The sequence below is a fragment of the Uloborus diversus genome, chromosome 8 (assembly GCF_026930045.1).
Source record: "Uloborus diversus isolate 005 chromosome 8, Udiv.v.3.1, whole genome shotgun sequence".
NCBI lineage: Eukaryota > Metazoa > Arthropoda > Arachnida > Araneae > Uloboridae > Uloborus > Uloborus diversus.
Genome location: NC_072738.1, coordinates 39,697,302 through 39,725,274, shown reverse-complemented (window position 1 = coordinate 39,725,274; position 27,973 = coordinate 39,697,302). Strand labels below are relative to the sequence as shown.

The window sequence follows — 27,973 nt, the reverse complement described above, 5'->3', positions numbered from 1 at the left end:
TCAATTGGTCCCACCAAATATAGAGCATATGACCTTGCCATCGTGAATATTCGACTTTGGCTTCAATTTTGGCGTATGACCGGCGGCCCGTTTGATTTTTTGCGTGTGAGGATATTGTAATGAACCCATTTTTCGTTACCAGTAAAAAAAACGATACAAAAACCTTTTCTTTTTTGCCGTTGAAGCAGCTGCTGACGCGTGAAACAACGGCGTTCGACGTCCCTCATCTTCAATTCATACGGAACCCAATATCCTAGTTTTTGCATCATTCCCATGGATTTTAAGCGGACAAATATGGATCTGGCTTGTTGAGTCACTCGTAATGTTTTTGACAGTTCTTAGCATTTAGCACGGGTCTTCGTCCAATATGTCCTCCAATTCGGCATCCTCAAGCTGTTGTGGCCGTCCATCACTCTATTTGTCATTGACTCTGATTATAGAGCCTCCTCCTTCCCCAAAAATCAGTCCGACTGTGTCTCCGCAGCCATGGTAAATTGTGGACTTGGGGGGGGGGGGCCGACTCCGACTCTTGAAACTTTAAAGTCCACGACTCCGACTCTAACTCCGCTATCTTCGAAAAAAAACCAGGTCTGCGGAGTCGAAGGAAACATGACTGACTACGACTCCTAAACCCCAAAATCAATTTGAATCCGCAAGCACAACCAGGGTTGCGGACTTTAGGTGAAAACAGGGTTCGCCGATGAATATCAGTCGATATATATCATGATATATATCACGATATATATCCGATATTTATTTTAAAAATATGATACTTTGATATTTTCGATATTTATTTTTTCAACCACAGTATTTTCAATATAAAAATTATATTAATCATAGTAATATTTTAAATTTATTTTTGAACATAACCAAAAGTTATGTACTATGTTTTTAAGATGTATTCATACATAATTAACATAACAAAGTAATATAGTATTCCTTTTTTATTTTATATTCATAAAATTATTAGTAATATAAAAATTTTAATTCCGATTAAAAGTGCTTAATTTAGTATTAAACGTTGGTCAGAAAAAAAGAAAATACTCTATGGCTGTGCACCAACTAATACATATTTTTATTTCTCATTCAAATTATAACTGTGTAAAACTAGCTAACAGAAGAAAAACGAGTAAAAAAGCTAATGCTAAATTAATTCCATTAAAACTGTTTAAAATGTCAAATGAAATGCTATAGATATAAATAATAAAAGAAACCTTAATTTTAAGTCTTCATATTGTAATAACAATACAAGAAAATAAAGAGTGTTTTGAAGATGCATTTACTAGTTTGAAGACTTGAGTTTGGGTTGATTGAAAATATTGGATATATATCAAAATATCGGATATTTTCGAAAATATCATGATATTTTCGAACCCTGGGTGAAAATGACCGACTCCGACCCCTCTATCCCAAAATCAGTCCGACCTCGACTCCACAGCCCTGGAAAAAACACGAATGGGACAATATTCATATTTTATTATAGGTAAGTTGTTACGAACTCCCGCAGGTGGCAGCATCATTAAATTTCCTCCATCGATTCCTTTCGCTTGTTTTTCCTGTCCTTGATCTTCAAACGCAGTTGAAGCGGCACGAGGGACCAAATCCATATTGAGCCACATGTGCAAAAGACATGTGGTTACGTCCACTTTTCGGTAATTCCTGATTTATATTGAAAAAAAAAAGTATATTTTATCGTTGCTTGGGTTTTTTCGGTCTTTTTTTTCAATAGCTTCTGGGTATGTCTCTTCTGTAGGGCGTATCATAAGGGGGCAAGGGAGGGTAGCTGCCCTCCGCCCCCTCACCCAAAATGAAAAATATTTCAAATAAAACCAACGAAAAAAAAAAAGGATTTTCGACGGTTGCTTTAATTTCTGAATTAATCGATGAGTTCGGCTATATAGTTTAGGCAAACCTAACCTTCTCAATGCTGCCACTGTGCCGCTGCCAGGTTGGGTATGCACCACTATAGTAACGTTGTAACTGATTTCGAAATTGTTCTTCTTTGGGATAGAGAACGCGTCAGTAAACGCGTAGCCCGATTGGAGAATTCTAGTGGTGCTTTTTAAAGAATGACTGCACTTAATTTGAGTAGTGCCGGATTTTCGATTTTTTCGATTTGTCTTCCTATAAGCTTTTATCTCAAATTTGACTTTAAAAAAAAAAGTCAAATTTTTGTTTTTTTTTTAAGTCGGTTTTTTTTTTAAGAGAAAGAAAACAGGAATAGATAGAACTTTGAAAACGTAAGATGATAATAACACTGAGAAATTCTGTATGCTCAATGTAGTGCTTTGGCGCCAAATTTATATGCAACAAGTTACAAATCCTAACAACGAATTTTTAGACTGTGTTTGATGACTTCGGAAATAAGACGGAGGTGGGAGAATTGGGGGGTTTTTTCCGGAAAATATTTGAAATTGGAATCTTAAAAATGGCGTTTTAGTGAGAAGAAGAGGTTTGGGGAGAGAGGGCAGAGTTAAAGGCCTCCATTTACCAAAGAATTTTTCAAAACTGCCTTGTTCGGGAAACGAGGAAGTTTCGTAGCTCTTCCCAGAAATTTTTGGACATCAAACTCTGAAAAATGCATTTGTACTACGATGACATTGGCGAAGGGAGCGGAATTTTGGTATCTATTTTCTCAAAGCTAAATTTTAAGCTCTCCTATGGCGACGTTAGGGAGAGGATAGGGAGGTTCGGAGACCTTTCCTTGGATGATTTCACATTTTAATGGGACTTTTATTGGTAATTAATGAGTCATATCTATAGTGCTTCTGAGCGTTTTTGTCATGTTAAGTTCACTTCACATAGAGCGGGAATTCACCATATTAGCAAATAGGATGTGCCTATTTTTGTCCATTACCAAGATTCGAGTGGGGGAGCTTTTGACACGCCCCTCTGATTGCTCAAATGGTAATCAAAATAAAATGTTCAAATCAAACTTCGCATTGAAAATCGGAAATAAGCCTCAAAAATTGAATCAAGAATCAAAATGAACTATTCAAATCAAATGTCGTATTGAAAATCGAAAATGACCCCCCCCCCCCCCCCAACTGACGAACCTACCATTACCGTAATAATGCTTAGATCAAAGGAGTTATTTGTTTTTACTTCATTACAACGAAAAATCTAGTTCTACTGTGATCTTGCCACATATTCACATGGCAATTTATCTTACTATTCCTTCATTCACGTTTAGTGCAGCAAGGGCATAAGTCCGGCATTTATGCCCTTTCTGCATTGAACGAAAAATGTGACCCCCTAAATAAAGTGCTTTGTTGTGCAAGGATTGACTTCTCTACTACACTAGTCGATATCTCTTTCTACAAATATGGGAAAACCACAGCTAACTCAATTTTGAAAAAAATTTACTTATGCCCAGTGGCACGCACAGGATTTTGCAAGGGATGGTCCAAGATGGAAAACCTCATTCCCATATCATACCTCAATACTCCATCAAACATATTGACTTGATTTCATCTATTCCCGGGAGCGAAAAACGGTAAAAAATAAATTATTGAATAAATAATTAGCGTTATTTTATGAAATATATTTGAATAATTAACCAGAGAGCAAAATAATTTATGTTGTAACTTTTCTCTTAATTAAAAAATGGATTCAAGTTCATAGGATCTCATTTCTCTGATCTCTCAGTGATCTAATTACAAAACTAAAAACATGCTTACGTATTACAGTGCATTCATTTATAATGACCATTCTGCTTCTCATGAGTAATTCGCTATAGGAAAAATACACAATATTTTTAAAAATCTTTTAACAAGAGGATTTTACTTTTTCTCTTATTAGACCAGAAATTATTATTACCATGGTTTCAAATTATTCTACGTACAAAATAGATGGAATCGTAATCAATCAGGGGGAAAAAAGCAAGACCGGGGAGGGGTCCGGCCCCCTGGACCCCTCTCTTGTGTGCGCCACTGCTTATGCCCTTTCTGAAATAATCGATTCCAGAGCCCGATCATTCTGATATTGGACATGGGGCACAGTTTTATTTCAGGACCCTCCTTGTGCCCGACTAAGATTTTTGAAGACACTGGGCATGAAATTAATTTTGTGTCCCCCCCCCCCAATTCCCGCTTATTTTATGGAATGAAGCAAAAAATATTTGGATACTTGCACATTAACACAACCATGCTAAATTTGGTGGTACCTCATATTAGAATATAGCATTATACATTTAAAAAGTAAGAGATATAGTATACGATAATTATATAAGAAGTGGTTAAGCTTTGCCCGTTGCAGCAAACGGTAAATATCAATGTCATCTATGATATAACTTTTAATAATAAACACAGACTAAACTTGGAGTAGTTTTAGGATTTGCAAAGAGATCAAGATTTTAAGGGGAATTTTTATCAACAAATAAAGAGATTTTTTCCTTGTCTTTGCTTTTGTAAAAATATCAATGACATTATTATACTCTAGATTCTGAGTGAAATCATCATTTATTTTTAATTAGCATGAAAAATTAAGGGGATTTTGGGCCTCCTGAAATCTAAGGGGAGGGGCCTATGCCCCGCATGCCCCTGCATCAGGCTCTGATCGATTCACTTCAGTGGCGGATCCAGAGGCCTGTTTGGGGGGGGGGGGGGCAATTTTATCCATGGGCGATTGGTGCATAAAAAATTTGGGGGGGGGGGTCAGAGAAGTCACGGGAGGGGGGATGTGGGCAGCGCCCTTATTTATTTATTTATTATTTTATTTTAAATTTTATAAAATTGGGCTATGGTATTTTTGTTGTGGTTAAATGATCGTCTCAAAAAAAAAAAAAAAAAAAAAAACCTAGGGACACGACTTGAAATCTCGAGACAAATATCAACAGTAGACTTCCTTCTTTCGATTCAAAGCTCCAATTTAATCTTCATCAAAAAACGTGACAAACATTTAAAGTACCCTTATTAAGTCAATTCTTCTTTCTTTAAACACGTGAATCGATCAGCACCAGCATTTTCCGGTCGATCTATAACTTTGAAGTTAGAAAAACGGAGGGGCAGTGCCCCTTTGTTTTTGAAAAGGAGGGGCAGTTGCCCCCACGAGCCGCCTATGATTCCATCCCATCCGTTCTCACATGCGCTCAAAAGTATCGGACGCACAAAAGCTATTTCGTTGCGAAGATCATTCACGAGCTTTTAAATTGAGTCTTACAAATAAAGGAAATACATTCCCTTATATCGCCATTTTTTATATATTTTCTCTCATCCTATTATGGAATGAAAACAAATACCATTCTAATGTAACGTGGGATTTTCAGAGATCGATATGACATGGATTTATGAGGCATTTCTATGAATCTCCTCGGTAATACATTTTGGAATAAAAATAATGTCTAATGATTGCAGAAAAAATGAAAACAAGCAACTACCAAAGTTCACTATAACTACAAATAGCGGCAGTAAAAAACGCGAAACAAAAGTTTAAATAAAGATATATCGAAATAAATCTTGTAACAAAAATTGCTTTTATGATAGAACCAGAAGCAAATAAAGCGGTTAATTTTCGTTATACAAAACATAATTTTCCACTATTTAACCAGTATTAAAATAAATTTAGGATCAAAATAAAACGTTTTAAGTGTAGTTTACTTTTGTTTGAAAGGGATTTTACTAGGAAATGCGAAATACAAGAGACAAAAAAGATCTTTTAACAATTAAAAAAAATTGATCTGTTAAAAAACCATATTCTGTTACAGCATTGTTAAATTACACTTAATCAGTGGCGTAGCAAACTTGGATGTCAACCGGGGTGATAATCTGGGCTATCACCCCTCACCCCTCCCCATCAACCGAAGGCGAAAAAAAACCTTATTCAATGTTCGATGAAAGAAACGAGGTTATACAATATTCATAAACAAAACGAAATTGTGTCCCCCCCCCCCCCCGAGAGGGATATCATCCGAAATAAACGTTTCCCTCGTATTGATACCAATGCATTTGAGAGATTATAAAACATATGCGAATTTCTGTTGGTATTTACATTTTTCCGGAACTCTTACATGCGTTTTGGTTGTCTCCGCCCCCCCCCCCCCCGCCCCACTCCATATGAGTACCAGCCGCCTCAAATGCCCTTCTAGTGAGACCAATATGTTTGATAGAAAAAAAAATATTTTTTTTTCATGTTGGAAATAAAATTCAGAATTGAAACATCGAAATTTCTCATATTCATTTTAGTGTCACACTCTAGGGGGTGTCACCCGGCTTAGCCCCGCCCTGCAAAATAATTTTTAATATAAATTGAAATGTTGGGGAATTTTTTTTAGAATTGAAGCATTTAAATTTTTCAAAAAAAGTTGAAGATCAATTTCAGGTGCCACCTGGGGCAAACCCATCCGCGCCACCGTAGCAATGCTACTGACTTCATCAACTCACATTTATATATAAAATAATTAAATTTATCAAATAGATAAAGGAGAAAAAAAACCCGTATTTTCATATCAATCAACTAAAAAACCGCAAATTAAGGGAATATGTAATACCCCCCCCCCCCTGGAGCAAAAATAAAACGTATGTATGGCACCAGTTATAAATATGCAGGAATGATTACACCTTCGAACGATATAAAACAAACGCTGAGAAGGAAATACGCTTTCAATTTTTAACATTTATCATTTAAATTTTGAGCATAAATGAAAAAAATTTAATGTATAAATTTTGAATTTGAAAAAAATTAGATTATTCTTCAGAAAGTGTTCAAACAAAAACGATTTATTTTGGTATGCAACCTAATAGTAAAAAAAAAAACCACAAAGTCTGTTGGGGGGGGGGGGGGGCGATCGCCCCAATCGCCCCCCCCCCCTGTGGATCCGCCACTGATTTACTTATCAGTTATAAGAGTTTCATTTTCTGAAGCGCTAATTTTACAAATAGCGTTTTGTTTTGATCTGCAACATCCCGAATCGTATTTTTTAACCCGATAGCCAATGAGCGTAGAGAGAATGGTGCAACGAGGACGCGATCCCCCCCCCCCCCCTACTTCCAGCAGCAGAGGTCTTTACCCCGATCCACACCTGAGGGGAAATTGATCACGTGACGAAAACAACCTTCCGCCGGCAGGCTGTCAAAAAGCCCACAGTTGGCAGGTTGCATCACTAAAACAAAACTTCGGGACGGAAGCTCTTGGACATGTCTACCTCGCTCGCAAAGTTATTTACGTTTGCAAAGAAATGGACGCTGTCCCTTCTATTGTTTTTTTACAGGATAGCCATTGGGACTGTGACAGACACTTTCTTCGAATGGCTGAGCACATTTCGAAGGAAAGGGCCACCTCTGCCACCTGTTCGGAATCCGCTGTTGTTGGATTCGGCCGTGAACCTGGCTGTCAAAATTAGGACAAAGCAGGTGAGTGTGTTTTTGAGATGCAATTGAGAGCCACGTGTTAGCAATTCGATCACTTTTTCAGTGTTTCTTAAATTGGGTTCCGCGGAACCAAAAGGTTCCTTAAAAATTTTATTTTCTGAAATCTTAATTTTTTTTTCTCTCTCTCTCTCAAAACATTCAGATTAGTCCCAAAAGAATAAGATTTTAAAGTAAAGTTAAACGAGTATTTTTCGAATGATCGGCTGGGAAAATATCAATCGTGGATTTAAAAGCCATTTGTTGTCATATTGTATGGCTTTCAATTATGTCAGCTCTAAAATACGACTCTTCTATTGAAATGGCACTTGATCCTTCCTTGCACCAGAATTGAAGATGATGCCGTTCAGTGAAATTCTGGTGTAATTTAAAATATGAATTTTCTCCATTATCACGAAATTCCTTGTCTGTACTCTTATTATTTGCAGCGAAATTTATGTTCTCAATTTTCCTATCGACAAAAACTAAATATCATCACAGACTTAGTGCTGAGAGTAATCTGTGAATACAACTTTCATTCACAAAGCCTGATATTAAGATTGTATCTGCCATAGTTAAAATATGTACCACTTACAAAGTGAAATATCTCTGAGCGGCCATCCCCTCGTTCCTTAAAATTTCTGCCGTTCAGAGGGAGTGGCCGTTTTAAAGAGTTATCGTTATAGTGGCATTATAATTTCTATAATACATAATATAAACAAGTCTAACACATAAAATGAAGTTTGAGATATGAAGTCTAAAGATTAAATAGAACTTAATTTAATTTATTGTTTACGTATTTCAAAGAAAGAGTACAATTTGTGACTTCAGTTTTTACTGTTCTCTAACAATTGTTTCCAAATTCATTTTTGAGTTCAAAATGTAAATACCTAACGAATTTATTTCTGATTGCATCTGAATTTCCGATGACTTTATCTATTATCCCCAAAACACCAAAATCACTTCAGTTGAAAATTTCGCTTGCTGAAGATGACAAAACGTATCATTAAATTGATAGTCAAAGCTCGCCAGTTACTAGTGCTCGTCTTGCTCAGAACTTCAATACGTTGTGCGAGATTCATAAAAATATTCTTCAACAGTGCTGCTTGCAACCCAGTTTAATGACGCACACACACTGACCAACTAACAAAATAAGCGTGAGTGACATTTTTACCCCAAAATTATTGGAATTGGTTATCAGACAACAACGCTTCTCCTTCTTGAACCGAATGGCTGTGTTAGTGAATCAATTTTCCTGAAATATAGGATGGACGCACTCACTCGGCGGCCGTTAAGAAGGTTTGGGTGGCCGTTGCTAGAGGTGTTTTTAACATAAAATCTGTCTGCCGAAAAATCCGTGCCTCAAAAAATTGGCCGTCCGTTGCTAGGGGTGTATCTAATACAATTTCTTGTTTGTACTGGTGCTGAAAAAAAAATCAGGAACGACCTTGCACAATTGGGTGGAGCGAAAAAAACTTTTTTTTTTTTTTTGTGAGTTGCTGTAGCGCGGATAATTTGCGATTGGTGAAGATTTAAAAAAAAGTTATTGAAATCGGATTATATCTTCCGATCGCGCAACGAGCCTGAAAATTCGGAAAAATGGAAAATATTATAATTTTTTACGGATTTTTTAAAAATTTTGTGTCGATGTATTTTTTCAATGCTCGGACGGAAAAGCTGCTATTGGTGAAGCCTTGAGAAATCAAAAAGAAATATAGAAATCGAATAATACCTCCTGATTTAGGAACAAGCCTGAAAAATAAAAAAAAACTGAAAATTTTATCTTTTTATTATGATTGTTTAAAAAAAATATATATATTTTCTTTTTTTTTCTTTTTCTCCAGCATTATAGGGCAAAACCTTTTACAATGTACTATATTACACAGAAAAGTTTTTTTTTCCCCTCGATTTTGAAGGTATCTCCTAATTATGCAGAACTCCCATTATTTGCAACAATGAGCCATCGTCAGAAAATAAAAGATTATAAAATATTTAGAAAACGTTCTACAATCCGATACACAAGTCCAATCGTTTTAAGTGGGACTTGTCGAACCTAATTAATCAGTTTTTTGGAAAACTCGGGAATAAATGGTCTGGATTTCAATATTGCTCTTATGTAGCCATCTCTTAATTTAAATCCGTAAGCTTTAAGCGAAATCACGTGTCTCTAAACTGCGGATAAGCCAAAGACCTACTGAATAGCATTGTTTCATATCTAAATGAACAACGAATTTCATTAAATGACTTAGATATTATGTGTTATGATCGTTCTAAAATGTATACTAAGTGGATAAGTAACGAGATTCGTCAATTCGAAATTTATGTCGGACGACCATTGCAATGGGCTTTTTAAAACAGTCGGTAATAGATTTTCAAGTAATTAAGTGCACAACTATAGAAGTAATCAGAAAATGCTTGAGTAGGGATTAAAGGTATCTTCTAGATATATCTCAAGCAATAAAGAGTTGCAATTGTAAAAATGATTGGTCAAATCTTGACCCGGCCCACTCTCATATTCCAGATGGCTCACTTGTGCAAATCGAGTCCTCAGACTTTACGTAAATGTAACGATCCCATCAGATTCGTTAAAAGACATTGTTACTTTTATCTTGAATTGTTACATGCCAATCTGGTTTGAAATAAAGAAATACAAAAACTTCACGAACAGTCAGGCCCTGATCTGCATACCCGCAGTGTGAGGGAGCCCACATTCTTAAGAGGACCCATCGGCCCAAGAAATTGAAAAAAAAAAAAAAAAAAAGAACTAGCATTAAGACTTATGGACGTTGCAAACCTACACTGCTGGCCTCTGAGGAGTGGCCCTACAGAGTTTGTTGCAGAGGGGCGCAAAATTTATAGATCCGGGCCTGCAAACGGTCCCATTCATGCTTTTAAAACAAATCAAACCTATGAATACTTGCCCGAAAACCTGAAACAAGTTGTTTACATTGTCATTGGAAGAAACCCTTTCTTTGCGCATCCCGAAAACTTACTGATGGCCATGGTTTTTGATGAAGGAAGACACATATAAGAACTAGAGTTTTTAACGAGTTTTAAAAGCCAGAGAGTCAGTTTCTAAAGGCAAAAACATCAGAAACTTGGTCATTTCGAAGCCGCTGATTACACACAGATTATTGCTTGGAGCACGACAAAGTCATCTTTTCCACTCTTTCTTCGAAAAGTTACAAACAAAGACAGTAAATATTTTATTAAAACAGGTACTACTCCAAACTTGGATGTAAAATTATTCCCCAGCAATTACGCAAGACGTCGAAAGATATGTGGAGCAAGTGGCAGAGGTTGAAGTTTGAGAATTAAAATAAAGAGATGCTTACATAAGATCAACATTGAAGTTCAGATCAATTTATGCCCAAGTTTTCAAAAAAACTGATAATAAATTAGGTTCAACAAGTAACACAACAATAAGACTTGTGTACTGGATGATAGAAATTTCGGTAAACATTTTAGAATCTTCTGTTATATGAAAATGGTTAATTACTGTAAATAATGGGACTTCTGCATGGTTAGAAACCTTCTAAATCGAGAAATAAATGTATGCTTAATTGTTACATAGTGCGTTTTAAAAGCGCTTTCTCTATATTGCAGGAAAAAAAAAACGAAAAAATATTTACCCTTTTTTTTAAATCAGAAAAAAAAGCTGAAATTCTCAATTTTTTCGATTTTTGAGACTTGTTCCTTAATTAAAAGGTATTCGATTTCAATACTTCTTTTTAATTCCTCAAGGTTTCACCAATTGCAACTTTCCCGTCTAAGAACATTAAAAAAAAAAAAAAACATTGGCACACAATTTTTAAAAAATCCGTAAAAAACACAAAATTTCCCCCTTTTTTTTTTTTAAATTTTCAGGCTTGTTGCGCGATCGGAAGATATTATCCGATTTCAATATGTTTTTTTACTTCACCAATCGCAACTTTTCCGTGCTATAGCAACTCGCAAAAAAAAAAAAAAAAAAAATTTTTTTTTTTGCTTCACCCTATAGCTCAATGTTTTTTCTAGTAATGGCTTGGCACCAAATACCTGAATTTCACAGGAAACTGGCGAAACACTGGACCGTTTTCCGGAAATAAACTGAAACGTTTCGGAAATTTCTTACAGTATCAAGGATAGGAATCAAACTTTGTATAGGAAGTTTTTCAAAGTTCCAAAAACTCAATTTTAGGTTATATTAGATAGGGCTCGGTGGCTCTCCCTTAGAACGTTTTTTTTAACTCATGTCAAAAAAAAAAAGCAATTATAGGGCATTGCATTTTTGATGACGTTAAGATTTGGGATGGTGTTCAGTTCACTTCTCCGTATTTTTTCAGAAAAAAAAAATAAATAAATAAAAAAAACTTTTTTTGAGACGATCTTCCATGATTTTAGGGGGTTGAGGTTTTGGAATATAAAAGGGTTAGGTATGTAAAATCAATCGCCCCCACCTTGAATACTTTCTGAATCTGTCTCTGTCAGTGCATAAATATGCATGAGTGTCTTTGATGGAATTTCTTTTCAGGTGAAGAGCGTGTCCGTTGTTCGCGCGTACATGCAGCGAATAGACGAAATCCAGCCGGCTGTGAATGCTGTGGTGGATCGTCGGTTTCGAGAGGCCCTGGAAGAGGCGCAGAGGGCAGACGACCTCGTCACTTCAGGGGAGAAGAGCGAGGAAGAGCTGGAGAGGGACACGCCCCTCCTCGGGGTGCCACTTAGCGTCAAGGAGGCTATCGCTGTGAAAGGTGAGTGCGCCGGAGAGGGGGGGAGACAATTTAGAAACTGTTATTAGATGAAATTTAAGTGCTAAATAAATAAGTCATTCAGTTTGGACCAGATTAAGATGTTACAAGGTCCTAGGCAGGGGCGTGCACAGAAATTTTGCGGCCCATCACAAATAACTTTTCCGCCCCCCTCCATATTTTTTACTCCTATATTTCACCCCTGTTTTTTCAAATATTGGGCCCCCTCCGGGCTCGGGCCGGGCGAACAGGTGTCCTTCCCCCCCTCCCCTGTGCACGCCGCTGATCCTAGGCCATACACTTTTTCGGGCCTCCGTGTAGGCTTACAATTTTAGTCATTGGTTAAAACAATTTTAGCCATTTTATGTCTTTTTAGGGGCCCTACTTGGGGCCTAGTTGGTCAATTCAGTAATCTGCATTCAGGGTCACTTCAATCCTGAATGTCTCTATTTTTAAATGCCTCATTCGTTTTAATATTGTTATTATATCTATTGGTATAAAACTAAAGAAAATCTCCTTAAGCGCTGTATAAAGGGAGTACACGCAACATGGGGTGGCGGGATATTTGATTCGCAAAAAAGGGGGCATTATGTGCTAAAAGATAGGGAACCACTTTTCTCCGCATCACCCCACCTCTTAGTGTTACGCCTTAGGTTTAGATAGAGAATCACTGGTGTGGAAGCTTTCGCAGAAATGTATGTAATCAAATGTTAAATAGGCAAAATATCCGGCATACTAACCTTCGATCTAGAAGAGCAGAATCGCATGTTCTGCGAGGAAACCCTAGATGTGGCAAACGTTGTCTATAAAATAGCAACCCTTTATTTTTATTTCAGCCATAGAGTAAAGAAATTACATAGAGAGGCCCCGCTATACTAAGAAATTGAAGCCGGAAGTTGCACCGCTGTATCCCAAGATCCTTAGCTTCTTGCTAAATATCTTGAGATACATTTTAATTCAAATCATTCCATTACTGAATCTCCATTGGTTGTTAATTTAAACTTAGATATTGTTGGAAGTTTATGAGGCACGTTTTTGAAATTGCATTACAGCATGAATTAACATGTAAACCAATCCGCCAGCTACTTTATTTGGTTGTTATCATAACCCCACCCATAATTGCACCGCTGTATCCCATAATTCCGGCTTCAATTTCATCCTTTTTTTTTTACCATAGATGGGGCCTCTCTATGTAAATTTCTTTACTCTATGATTTCAGCCATCACTTCGCGTAAAATATACAATAGAAGTTAATACATAAGTAAAAGGGTATTGGTATCACTTGCCCTTACATCTGTCATAAACTAGAATGACTTATTCATTGTTTCAAAAATCCGAATGTATGTGTTCACAATCAAAGTTTTTATTGCATATGAACTACACTTGTCGACAATAACAATTTTGTTGAAGAGAGAAGTAGTTGTTTGTCACCAACTTACAGCTACGTTTAAACCGAATATAATCTGAAAAGACTGCCTACAAGGCTCTTTTTTTTTTTTTTTTTTTTTGTAATTTTCCGAAATTAAAAATTTTGGAAACGAGGAGCAACGTGAAAAATCTAACCAAAGTGAGATGATTAAATGTGTGACTCTGATTTTAGTGCCTCCTATCTGGCAATATTTTACCTAGTATATTATTAAACATGCAGTTAAAAAGAATTTAATTCCCTGGGGTAACACTCAGGAGTTGCACTTCTGCATTGAAATTTTAAACTGTTTGATAAGCAGTTCAGTAAAATCTATTTCAGCTTTGTGTAACTAACAAATATTAATTTCTTCTTCAATGCACAAAAAGTAAAAAAGCTGTTGAAAGGTACAAAAAGGAATTAGGAAATGTGAGTTTTCTAGTCGGGACAAGGAAATTTCCGTTACTGGCTAACTAAAGTAATAGAAAAGACTTATTAATCTACGATCATGAAAAAAAAACACTGAATACAATGAATTAAGTGTAAAACATGCCTTATAGCTCAGTAAATTTAGGCCAAAAATAGGGTCGATGCATCACAAATTTATAATTAGCTGAATTTTTCATGACTAGTTCCTGAGCATGGGTAGAACAAATCCTGAAAAGTTCCCTAAGTTCTCATGTGAGCTTCTATCCAAAATGACGGATCAAAGATGGCCGCCTAATACTTTTTGTTTTCCTCATAACTCGGTCAAAAATGAAAATTTTTCAGTTCTGAAAAAAACTGTAGGCTCTAGAAGTAATATTGTTTCGATACATAACTTTAAAAAACCAATAAAAAAATCTAACATTTGTTTTGACAACAAAAACTTAAATTTCTGTGTTCTATGTAACATGCAGCAGAATACATAAGTTACTAAAACAAATAATTTTTTACATTTTTTGGAGTTTCTTTTTCTAAATATTTCCCTTATATATTAGTTAATAGTTGTTATTTTTCAGTTTTAAAAATGCTATGTATGTTTGAATTGGTGCTTGTGTTTTACCGACATTTTCTCATAAAAAGCTATAAACATAAATAATCTGCAAATTGTGTTTTTTGTCTGAAATGCAAAATTTTCGGTGTGAAAATTCAATGCTGATTTGTTTAGCTCTTTGAAACTACCATTAATCGTAAAGTGGCTCCAAATTCCTTTTGTAATATTAAGTGAATGGAAAAAAAAAAAAAAAAAAAAACACTCAAGTAACGATAGAAGTATGTCAAAAATCGTTCAAAACTTTTTTTTTTAGTAAAAAGATCATTGTTATCTCAAAATGGTATTTTTTGTGCATTTTAGGGAGCAAATTAGTTACTCAAGAACGATTTTTTTTAAAATTACTAGCTGACCCAGCCACGCGTTGCTGTGGCAAAGAAGTTGGATTAAAATAAACTTTTACTCATTATTTTGATAGAATCAAACAAATTTTTTAATAGAGCTAAAAATAGTATAGCCGATTTTAAAACATAAGAGATTGATAATGGGCGTGATTCAATGTAAAAACGATTCATAAATGTTCCTGGAAAATTATGGGCAGCTGATGTGTCCAATTTCTGGCAGTAACATGTCATGCCAAAACCCGGAAAGTTTTCCGATAAAAGTAAATAACCTTCCTGAAATTATCTCGGAAGCCTCTTGAAAAATTCTAAGATCTTCCCGTTCGAAGCTAGTCGTGTTTCTGGAGCTTTAGTGTAAACTTAGGAAGGGATAAAAAAAAAAAAAGCTTAGCACCTTTCTGATTTATTAAGGAACTTCTATAAGCAGTAATGCAAACATAGCCAAAGCTTAACCAGAACTGCAAGCAAGTATCGAAAATTTTTACTCATTAACGTTTCGGATTTTTTTTTTTTTTTTTTTGCAGTGCAGGCTGAAGAAAGTACTTATTGAATTCAGTAAGTACTAACTAAATTTTCTATGAAAAACGCATTATACTTACGCTTAGTAAATTTTGTAAGTATGACTTCGGCCAAAAAAAAAAAAGCAAAAATAACTTGAAAGTGATAGTAAATATCGAAACTGATTGTAAAATAACCGAATGTAGAAACTAAGCGTAAACCACCATACACTTTTAGATTCTACACTACATTTTATTCACCTCAGCTTTCTCTATAGTTTGTAATCAATAACTTCTTTACAAAATACACTAACTAAATTAAAAACATATAAAAATTAAATTTTTTCAATGAAGTAGATAACATTGACTTCGAACTATTGTTTCTATTATTTGAAAAATGAAAACTGTCTAAGCACTAAGTTGTGCACAATGTTCTTGCTTAACCAGCCTTTTGCTAATACGAAAAGTATGATAACTTTCCACTTGTGAGTAAGCGATATATGGTTGCCCATGAGAGAAATATTTATGTTTCAAGTCCAAACCGAAAGAAGACATTGTTTGTTCTTGAGATCTATTTATGGTCTTTGCAAAAGCTAAACGAATCAAAAATTGAAGCCTTTCAAATGTGTTTGAAAATTATGACGCTATTGATGGATTACGTGGCAACACAAATATTTCTCCTTTAAACTTTCCCGTCAAAGTTGTTGACTTTTGATGAAGAAACGTGTACCGTTGCGTGATTTAGGTGCGTTTAAATCGCGAAAAAGAATAAATTGTTGAGCCAATTTTCAACCGGAAATCGTGTAGTCGCATTCCTGGTGTATCCAGGGAATTTAAAAATTCAGTTGGAATGTTTACTGCTTTGTTTTCATCGACAACTGTATAGGCTTGTTCAGTAACAATGGGGAGCTTTTTTTTTTCCAGCCGTCAGTAATGGCTCATTATTCGCAATAATTGTAGCTAAGACAGCGTCATTTCTCTGTTGTTATACGTTACAAATCAGTGTTAACTAAGTCGGTGCCCCAACTATCAAGTGATGGCATATCATAATAACTAAGTGGCAAATTTGAAATTGAAACGCAAAAACCTTCAGTTAAAACTAAAGCTTCATATTCATTTCTGGTGTAAAACCTGGATTTGGACATTTGTGTGTTTGTTAAACTTTATGAAATACGTCTTCAAACGTGAAAGTTATATAGTTTCTCCTTAAAAAATGATGATTGTGTTGGATAGTATGTCGTCAAAATTGTTTTAAACAGTTGACGAATACTGTTTCTCCTTATATCCAAACTGCATTAGAAAGTGTCAACTCCCAATTTCTTTGTGCGACTAATAAATACAATTTGCGACATGCATCGGGATATGTATTTGACAGTCGACAATTCACGATCCCAAATATTCCTGTTTGTTCGGGAATGTTAACCGAAAACAAAACTGCTACAAAACCAGCGCGATTACATAGGCAATTATGACTTTAAAAAAATTAAATTTATCTGGGAATAGACTCTCAATTAGTTCACTTTTCGTCTCAACGGCAGTGTAGAAAATGTCTGTCTATTTGTTGTACTGTATATTTTGATACAGTTCAATTTCACCGTTTCCAATACCCAGCAATTGCTTAGAAAATAGTTGAGCGATTAGATTATTTTGCGTTTATACTCGCATGTTCATGGTCAATCGCATTATCTCGACATTACGCTATAAAAACGATTGTTTTAAACATGCGTTGATTTCATCGGAATAACTGGTAATATCTGCCGGAAGTCCCCAGACAGTATTCAGACAATTTCGCCTAAAAGTTTATCGTTGCCGTTCAAATCTTGCACAATCCTATGATGTTCTTCGAATGAATGCTTTTACTCATGAGCCATTGTACACTTATCCCAAATTATAATTTCACTCTCTTGCAACACTACAGCCATACCACGTTTTTTTTTTTTTCTTTAATGTTACGCATTGCGTTTTGTTTGTTATGAATATCTAATAGGCAACTTTAAAGCTGAATGTGCTGTTCGTCTACCATCTAAAAAAAGTAGCAGCAATGCCTGACGATGCAATTGTCACTACAATTTTCTGCTGCGAACGTATCTTTGCAAGAATTAATGATATTAAAAATCTCTTGAGGAACAAAATAAAGAAAATAATTTTTTTCCGCTTAAATTCATTAAACTTCCTGAAATTAACATGGAATATTTTTGAAGAATTCAGTAGTCTTCTTGGTTAAAGGCAGTTATGATTCTGGCACCTTCAGAGAAGCCTAACGCAGGATTAATATAATAGCCTGGAACCTTCGTGCTTTTCTAAGAAATTTCTCAAAGCATTAATGCACGCATTGCTAACGCGAAGACAGACTCTCAAGCAAGTAGCTCGAATGTAGTTCCTCTGCAACTCTTGCAAAACTTCGTGATCCAGATATCTTTTCGCACTCACTGGGTGTTGCGTCAATCTGGACGAACCGTTATCGCTCCGAAACCGATACACCTATTAAATGCGTTTAGTTAATCTTGATACTGGTGGAGAAGAATATTTTTCACAACGGTGTAAAATCTGCAATTTGTAGCAATTCAAGGAAACGTTTTGAAAAATATAGTTGATTTTCTCAGGAAGTGAATAATAACCTGTAATATCCCGAAACGTTATATGGAAATTCTGAGCAACATTTCTGATTTTTTTTATCATGGTGTTTTTAGCAGTAAGTCATACGATGTTAGAGTTATATCGATTAATTAAATTACACCGCCATCTATTAAGAATTTTTAGAACTAAACAATTAATTCACACTATTACTGCATAATAAATATGAAATTTGCAATAAAAAATTATAAAAACTATCCTATCTTTTAAGTTGGACCAAATGACACATAGATATGAAATTTGAGAAAAATCGGTTGAGTAGTTTCGGAGTTTACCCCGAACAAACATCGTGACACGAGATTTTTATATATATAGATGTTTCCCTATTATTCCATGTAATTAATATAACTATGTGCCAATGGGAAAAATGTTGGTTAAAGATCACTGTCTTCAACTTCAGGAAGTTCTTTTGTGAAGTTAAACTTGAGAAAAAAAGGGGTTATTATTAAGAAATGAACGTTCTGTTCAGTCTTCCAAAGTTTTTCACCAGGATGCTGCTGTTTTCAAATCAAACGATAATTTACGAGATATCTCAAATATGAATTAGTCATCAACTACCCTCGTTTTTTGGTTAGTTTTCTCTGAGAAAGAATAAAAACACAAGCGTGGCAGCTATCATTGAATCAGTAGAGTCTTTTGTTAAGCCACCCAACACCAATCTCTTTGTCCATTAAAGATGAAGAATTTCTTAGACAGGCATTGGCATGGGACGAATCAGACGTATAATAAAAAAACATATGCCTCAAATACTTGAGGTGTCTTCAGAAAAAACTTATTTTTATTTGAAGCAATGGTTTTCAATGGATACGCTGATGCATTACCAGCTAACATTTAGAAGAAACAAAGAAGGGTGATGTCGAAAACGTCTAGAGACTACTGCTTTTTGAAGAAAATATAGTGGGAACGACTAAATTGACTAACTTTTTGCGGAATTCTGAGAACAAATCAAGATTAATTCAAATTATGATGGAATATTTCCGATTAAGAGGAATGACTGTTGTGCAAGTGGATAGGGAAGCCAATGTATTAATTTCCTCAGTTGCAATAAAAACATACCAGAACATCTCTAGACCAGTCCGCAGTAATAGGTACTGATACAGATCTGCTCTCGATTCTAAGTGAAAGAGGTATGCCTGGAACATCACTATTTTTTACTCCCAAACCAATTTAATTCAAAGAAAAATGTTGCAATATATTGAAAGTGCAAGAAGCTTTGGGTCCCTTGAAGGATCCTCTTCTTTTGCTCCACGCAGCCACAGGATGTGACTCCGACTCCACGTCAGCTATATTCAGAACTAGTGTTACCCGCACGGCTTTGCCCGTAGTAGAAAATTAAAAGGTCATTTAGTTCGTCTCTATATTTACAAATATTGGATGATGATTTACTCTCCAATTTGCTATATTTATTTGCTTTTCCATGTTACGGTTTCACGTTATGATAACTTGGTAATTTACTCGTCCATCTTATGATAATTTTGCTCGAGAAAATGTTCTTAAAATTGGAATAGAAAAAGAACAAAATCGAATTTTCGAAAAATCGCTTCAAGGTGCACACTACCATGCTACAAACTAACTTTGCCAAATTTCATGAAAATCGACTGAACGGTCGAGGCGCTATGCGCGTCACAGAGATCCAGATATCCAGACTTTCAGCTTTATTATTAGTACAGAAGGGTAAATCTTGAGCTTTCAAGTTGCTAAAGGAAAATCTCAAACTGCTTTCTCTGATCTCACAGCTCAGCAGTTTTCAGCTTAATCTATCCAGAAAAGGTCACCCAGATTGTAGAAGTGTTGCTGAAACATCTTTTTGGTGGGAGTAATACTTAATTCTCAACGCATCTTACGATACAATCGCTTTAATAGTTAAGTACCCAAAACACCTTCTTCAAAATTTAAAGATTGACACCACCCACAAGTGCAGTTGCTCCACAGCATCTATTTTGTGCTTATTCAAAAGTACAACAGTGGCTTAAGAAAAAAATGAATCCAATTAAATGGGGATGTGTTATGAAAGAAGGTGGACTGATGTTCACAACGCTTTTGTGACTTCCCGAAGCTTTTGAAGGAACTTTCGCATTTAATGTTTTGTGACTACAAATTAACAGTAATTATGTTAGACTGTGATCTAAATGACAATGAAAATGCAGACCTTTAATGTTCCAAGTTTTGCATGCATTGTTATGGTGAAACAAGTAAAAATTCAATTTCTGTGCAGTTTCGAAGATGAGGATGATGATATTGAATGTTGATGCTTTTTTTTTTCTACATTTTTACTGACATTACTACCTTCTCTTTATGTATTTTACATGCTTTTGAAAAAGATATTATATGTCAGTTTTTAAAGTTCTAAATGAATGATATTCTGCAATTTTTTTGAAAACTCATTATAAGGTCACTTTTTTTTTCTCTTATCATATTCTCATTCCAAAGCTAGAAATAGCAAGATTTCTTTCAGAAATAGAATAAAAGTAACTTGATTATTCAATAAATGGAATATATCAATCATTTTGCTGTTCATATTTAAAAAAAAATACCATAAAAATTTTCTTATTTTAGTAGCTTATTTGTTCTGCTGCATATTACGTAAAAAATAGAAATTTTAGTTTTTGATGTCAAAACAATTGTTTGAGCTTAATTATTGGTTATTTAAGAGTATATGTCGAAACATTTAGAGCATAGAGGTTTTTTTAGAACTGAAAAATCTTCATTCTTGACCGAGTTATAAAAAAAACAAAAAGTACTGGAAGCCATCTTTGATCCGCCATTTTTGATGGAAGCACATATGGGATCTTAGGGGACTTTTTAGGATGTACTCTACATGCTATGAGGAACTAATTCTAAAAATATTTCTTAATTATAATTTTGTGGTGCAAAAAATCCTAAATTTACTGAGCTATTACTACATGCTTTTGCAGTGCCAAAAAATTATTTTATCAACATAAAAATGAACGGATAAAGTCAAGTCTCAAAACTGTCAATCGTTTTGAAAATCACCCTACTTATAATTCTTATTTAAAGAAGAAGAAAAAAATCGAGCTTTAAATATGCAAAACGCAGGAAAAGTTTGGGATAACCTTACTTTGAAAAGTAAAAGTAAAGCTTTCCGACTGTAAATTCCGGAAACATCATGTGTGATACAACGGTTTGATAAATGGATCATTGCTTGGTATTAATTTATGCTGTTTATGTATATAGATAATACACATATCAGCATATGTGTCTACACTTGAAAACGGTTCGATTGTGGGACATTAATAAAATTATATGTATAAAATAAAGGACTGAAAAGAAAATGAATAAATAAAAATAAAAATTAAATAAATGAATAAAAAAAAAATATGTATATTAAAGGAAAATAAATAAATAAATAATGAAAGAAATAAAATGAAAAAAGAATATAAATAAATTAATTAATTAATTTGAATGAAATAAAACAAATGAATAAATAGAACATAAATTTTGAGTTTTAAATATGGTTTTCATCCCAGGTATGCTCTTTACTACTGGAGTTGTGCAGCGTCGAGGCTTTCGAGCGGAAGAGGACGCGGATGTGGTGGCAAGCTTGCGCAGGGCCGGCGCTATACCCATCGTAGTGACGAACACCAGTGAGCAGTGCTTTTGGATGGAATCCTACAATAACCTGTATGGGAGAACCAATAATCCCTATGACCCTGAAAGAACGCCAGGAGGAAGCAGCGGTAAATAATTGAAGGGTTTGAAGCAACAAAGAGTTAACTCCCGTTTTTCATTGCTGGGAAATCTCCTAGAGTTAACCCCATGTTGACTCAAGCGAATGAAGCAGCTAACTCATTCTAGCGAATAACTCGAGAACTATCAACCGGAGATAACTCCTTGTTGAACCAAACGACCAAAAAAGGGAGTTAACTCTTTGTTGCTGCAAGCCCCTTCAATTGCGTTTTTAAAGTTTTTACTATAATGCTTCAATGGGGTTGTTTGCCATTTTTTAAAAATACATTTTCTGAAGAAACATGGTCAAAAACATGGGGTAAGTTATGTTTTTTCTTATTTTTGACTTATTTTCTTTCTTAAATAAAATAATAGTTTAAAAAACCAAAAAAAAAAAAAAAAAAAAACACTCTTAGTAGCAAAATGAACTAAAAAGTTAAAAAAATATTTGGATGCCAAGTATATAAAGCAATTGAATAAACACTTAATTTTACTGTAATAGAAAAAAAGCGTGGGGGGCTTCTAATCAGTTGTCTCAAATTTCTTCCACTTGTTAGTCATGCAAAAATGTAAATAGGCAGCCCCCACGCTTTTTTTATATTACAGTAAAATTAAGTGTTTGGTCAATTACTTTATATACTTGCCATCCAAAGATTATTTTTAACTTTTTAGTTCATTTTGCTGCTAAAAAGTCAGCTTTGCTTTTTCTGGTAAATTCATGTGCAAACCTTGTTACACTTCGCAGCTCTGATTTGTATACGTTGTAAGTAATTCTAATAAGCCACTGGCTATTTGTCCAAAGGAAAGCTGGACCCACAAACATATCCACAAGCATACAAGTTAAGCTAATAAAAGCATGTTAATTAGAATAAACTAATAACTTATCGTTAATAAATTAATTTGATTGTAGAATATTGCATTGTCATCGGGTCTGAGGTTGCATTCCAAATTTTAAAAGAATCCGATCACAAAAAGTGGGCGAAAATTGAGCTGAAAGATTATAAATTTAATTTCGGAGTAGACGGGATTACAACGCATGCCCAATGATTCCCGGAGGTGAACGTCAGGCGAAGACCCGCGCCTTAGACCACTCGGCCACAAACGCTCATAAAGTGGTGGAATGTACTAACAGTAATAAGCCACTAGCTCTTAGTCCGGAGGAGAGTTACTCACAAACATACAAGTGAAGCTAATAAAAACGTCTTAAAAAATAATCTTAAATGACATTCAGGCGTTGTTTTCGTATCACTGTTGAGGTCACAAGTGAGTAAATCGCTAGGGTTACCAGAAAAAAGTTTCGGGACACTACCAAACTTAGCTGAATTTAATATTTTATTTAACTAACTACAGTAAAACCTGTCTACAACGATACTGTTGGGACCTAAAAACAAATATCGTAATAGGTTATCATTTATAGACATTTTGATTATTCATGCTGACATTTTGCTGGGGCCAAAAAGAAAAAAAAATTGTTATAGACAGGTTATCGTTGCTGTCACTTCGCCGGCTATTAATTATCCATTTCTTTTTTTCTTTCTGCATCTGCTGGAAAACTGAAGAGCTGAAACTCTTTTTTGGAGCTGTTTGCACAATTAACAGCCGAACAACCACCCATTTGACTTAATTTAACATATACTAAAGAAATGTAAACATCAGCAGCAATGCTATCGATACGAAGCACTGGATCAAGTTTGCTTCAAAATGGCGGATGGCTCCTCCACAATAGGGCCATAGCTCCAGTCAACCCGTTAAAGAACACGGAGGATCTTCGACCGGGTGGCATCGAACCCAGAACCCTCCAGTTTCGAGTACGAAGCCTTTCCGACGAGGCCATCACGATGTGATGGAATTGTTCAACCTATCTTGTTTGACTCTGTCAATAAGTGTGCCGGTGTGTATGTTTAAAGTAGACGAACAGACAATGAATTTTACACACATGTTATTTTAAAAATACTATTTTTTTAAGATTCTTTTTTTTTCTCATAATCTTTAGGTGGAGAAGGTGCCCTCTTGGCTTCAGCTGGCTCCGTGATTGGAGTTGGCAATGACATTGGTGGCAGTATACGGATACCTGCTTTCCTCAATGGCGTCTTTGGTCACAAACCCTCCAGAGGTAACTTTTGTTCTGTTAAAATACTATGCTGTGTGAATCGTTTTGACCGAATCATTTTGCTGTTTGAATCGTTTTGACTCATAGGTTGCGTTCGAGGACCCTAGCCGATCGACCGGTGAGTAACCGGTACTAACCGCAGCGTTCTATCATCTACCGGTTACCGTACCGGTTACTGTTTTAAGCTGTTGATTGATTGATTGAAGCACGTGATCATTAGCTGTCACGTGATCGGTTAACCGGTAGATAAAGGTTGAGCTCATCGAACTCAAGCGCAGAGTAAAGAAATTACATAGAGAGGTTCCGCTATACTAAAAAATTGAAGCCGGAAATTGCACCGCTGTATCCCAAGATCCATAGCTTCTTGCTAAATATATTGAGATACATTTTGACTCAAAAATTCCATTACTGAATCTCAATTGGTTGTTAATTTAAACTTAGATATTCATGCAAGTTTATGAAGTGCGTTTTTGAAATTGCATTATAAAATGAATAAAAATGCAAACCAATCCGCCAGCTACTTTATTCGGTCTCTTTGCGAGATTGGTGAAAACTATTCTAGAGAAGCGATCATGTTATCATAACCCCGCTCATTATTGCACCGCTGTATCCCATAATTCCAGCTTCAATTTCGTTTCCTTATTATATAGACGGGCCCTCTCTATGTAAATTTCTTTACTCTATGTTTCGACTATAAATTTAGTCTCCTCGAGAGAAACAATCTTTAGCTAACATTATGAGATTTTCTTTGAATAACTCAAAAACTGAGCTGTCCTTACAATTCTGAAAAGATAAATCCTCTTATATATAATAGCCGATGATCGAGTAACCAGCGTGTTTCAACAATGAAACTCGCGCCACGGCATGATAATTTGATAATATGTTTTGCTAATAGTCAACATGCAGGGAAAGGCTTTATTGTGACAAAGCTGAACGCCATCCGGCAGCTTAACAGTTTTACTGGTAAGACTGTCATTTCAGGGGAATGAAGAAACGAAAGAATAGTCAACAATGAAAGCTACCTACTGGAGTTTAGGGTTAATCCACTGGAGTTAGGGTTACAATTTCAACTATCGAAATATCGCCAAACAGACAATGGCTTCGTTCAAATGTAGATGCAATTTTCACCCGTCATACCTTGACGGCTAACTTTCTAGTTGATAGATAAACATGAAAATCTAATGTAGGTAATACTGTGTTTCAGGCATTGTGCCCAACCGTGGACACTTCCCTCCTACAGAGCCGATATTGCAGCAATATATAGGCACAGGACCGATGTGTCGCTACGCGTCTGATCTGAAGGTCATGTTAAAGGTCATGGCAGGCGCAAATGCACAATATCTTCAATTAGACAAAGAGGTAAGTGAGTTTTATGTGGATGATGAGGTGTTGTGAGTACGTATTGCCTTGGTTTTATAGTTAATTTAAAATAAATTTCACTAGCTTGATGAAAGCCCCTTGAAAAAACCTTAACCTTCAAGTTCAATTACTCGTTGACTAGTATCATTTCAATTTTTACTGTACGTAACAGCATCTTTTTGTACAGTAACCAATACATAACACTATAATCTTAAATGCACTCATATCCAAAATTAAAGTCACAAACATGACGAGGAAGGGAATATTCGACGCATGGACTGGCCCTCAAGATCTCCGAATCTCAATCCTGTTGAACATGTTTGGGACGGTCTAGGAACAGCCGCTGCACAGCGTAACTCCCCTTCGAATACCCTCCAAGAGTTAAAAGCCGTGATTTTGGGGAATGGGCATTGATGCCCCAAGCATTTAAGGACACCCTCGTAAGCAGTATGAAATCTCGTTGCAAAGCTTGTATAGCAGTACATGGTGGCTAGGACCGTGGTGGCCTGATCGGTAAGGCATTGAACTCGTGACCGAAGGGTCCCGGGTTCGATCCTGACCGGTCGAAGGTCCCCCAGTCTTCATTAATGGAGACTGGGGGGACGTTAAAAACGCTCGTAGTTGCAAAGTCCTCCTAGCGAAATGATACCTCTGGGGGTGCTAGACCAGGGTTTGCTCGGTTACTGATCTGAATCAAAAAATCAGAGCTGTCTTCGGGATCCCATCCAATTGGTTAAAACACAAATAGTGGCAGGTCCGGGGGACCCTGAAGTGAAAAATGCATGGTGAGCACACTCTTGACTGGATGAGCTTTTCTCCGAGATAAAAACTTGATATTATCTTCTATTATATCTTCTATTGGGTTATATTGGGTTCTTTATATTATCTTTTATTATATCTATTATTATCTTCTATTGGGTTATTTACTCTAAACTGTTAAATTAGTGTCCTTGCTCAAAAAATAACAAATTAACTTGTATAGAAATAAACGCTGGAATGCTTTAACAACATGTTTTTAATTTTTGTAAAATAAGCTAAAACAAACTCTCTATTATTATTATACATTTAAATAAATTTTTACATGATAAATGTCATTCCCCTGTGTGTCCCTAGCTCCACCTTAAAGCAGAGTTAGCTCTAAAGATTCAGGAAGCCATGCAGATTTGTAAAGAAATTGTTCTTTAACCTATTAACAACTATTATGCAATGTTGTAAAATGGAAAAATAAAAACTTTTCAAGGTTTGCACTATTTTGAAAAAAATACTAAAAAATGTCCTTTGATTTTTTTGTCATTCCACTGCCGAAGAATGGAATGAATGTTTCTTACATCTGGTAATAGTTGTATTAACCCATAATTTAGTCTTTGAATTGTGGTCTAATCATGGAAATAATCTTAATTGGTTGTTTTTGCAAAAATACACGGAGTCAAGTATAATTGGGTGGTCTCAAGTTAAATTTTGTTAAGTATTTTTAATGACTGTCACTACCCTGTCTCTAATAATAATTAATTTAATTTTCTAATAATCACTCAATGATGAATTGACTTTTGTTTGTGTAGAGTTTGTCTACCGTACTTAAAGTGACATTGATTTTTGTTGTTCGTAGTTATAACAATGTGTAAGTAAACTTTATGTTTTGTTATTCCCCTGTCGTCATTCCCCTGTCAAATGCAAGGGAAACAAATGACTGGTAGAATCCATGTCAATTCAACAAGGGGTGTAACATGATGGTCTCGTTTTTTTTTTTTTTTGAATTTAACATATGTTAAAAACCATTAAAAAAAATTAAGATATACTTTTTTTTTGCCCAAAAAAATTCCTGGGCCGAGATACAGGTCGCCAAAGATGGCGGTCCTGTCATGATTTCTCACTTGGGATTTTCGTCAAAATTTTTAAAGTCTATTATTTCAGGGAATGGTAAAACATATTTTGTTGCGGTTTGTTTTATTTAAAACGATACTTTTTCTTGTTTAAAAACGTATGCAACATTTTGAAATATGTGCTTTAGTTTTTTTCCACAGGCTTTTGAAAAAAAAAGTTTAAAATAATTTTTTCGATTTTTCTCAAATATGTCAATTTAAAAAATTTTAATTTTTTTTACAGTTTATTAGTACCACTGAGCACTACGTTCCTTGAAAAGGAGAGCTTCCACTTTTTCGTTTAGCAGATTTTAGAGGCATTTGAAAAAATGAGGGTTTTTAAGGAACTCTTCACGTAATGGCAGACCCGAAAATTCAAAAAAAAAAAAAAAAAAAAAAAAAAATCGCAACAAGTGACCAGAGAACACTTTTAATTAAGTTATGTAGCGAAATTTTCATTTTAAGTCCCTACTTTATCCAGAAATTTTATTTTTTATGAAAACAAGAACGCGGCCTCCAGCCGATTCGCTGCATTTCCCCTTCAGCATAGCGCCGAAAGAATAGTTAAGCGCAATATGCTATTTTGTTCTCACTAAATTCAATATCCAGGATAAAATGGCGACTCAAAATGAACATTTCGCTACATAATGTAATTAAAATTGTTCTTTGGTCACTTGTTGCGATTTTTTTTTTTTTTTTTTGAATTTTCAGGTCTGCCATTACGTGATAGTGGTACTAATAAAGTTAAAAAAAAAAAAAAAAATGAAAAATTTTGATATTGACGCATGAGAAAAATCGAAAAACATTATTTGAAACTTCTTTTTTTCAAAAGCCTGTGGAAAAAAACGAAAGCACTTATGTTGCATATGTTTTTAAACAAGAAAGGATATCCTTTTAAATAAAATAAACCGCAACAAAATATGTTCTAAAGTTCCTGAGATAATGGACTTTAAAAATTTTGACGAAAATCCCAAG

The 27,973-nt window shown here is 35.1% G+C and overlaps 1 protein-coding gene across 1 annotated transcript in view; it reads left to right on the top strand.

Annotated features, from left to right (window-relative positions):
- The first annotated feature begins 367 nt into the window (after positions 1-367).
- LOC129228325 (fatty-acid amide hydrolase 2-B-like) overlaps positions 368-27,973 on the top strand; it is a 42,512-nt gene continuing 14,906 nt past the window's right edge. The window contains exons 1-6 of the mRNA XM_054863001.1: positions 368-489; positions 7,208-7,355; positions 11,863-12,076; positions 21,472-21,681; positions 23,664-23,783; positions 24,985-25,139. Coding sequence (XP_054718976.1) covers positions 368-489; positions 7,208-7,355; positions 11,863-12,076; positions 21,472-21,681; positions 23,664-23,783; positions 24,985-25,139 — 969 coding nt within the window. The remainder of the gene's footprint in view (positions 490-7,207; positions 7,356-11,862; positions 12,077-21,471; positions 21,682-23,663; positions 23,784-24,984; positions 25,140-27,973) is intronic.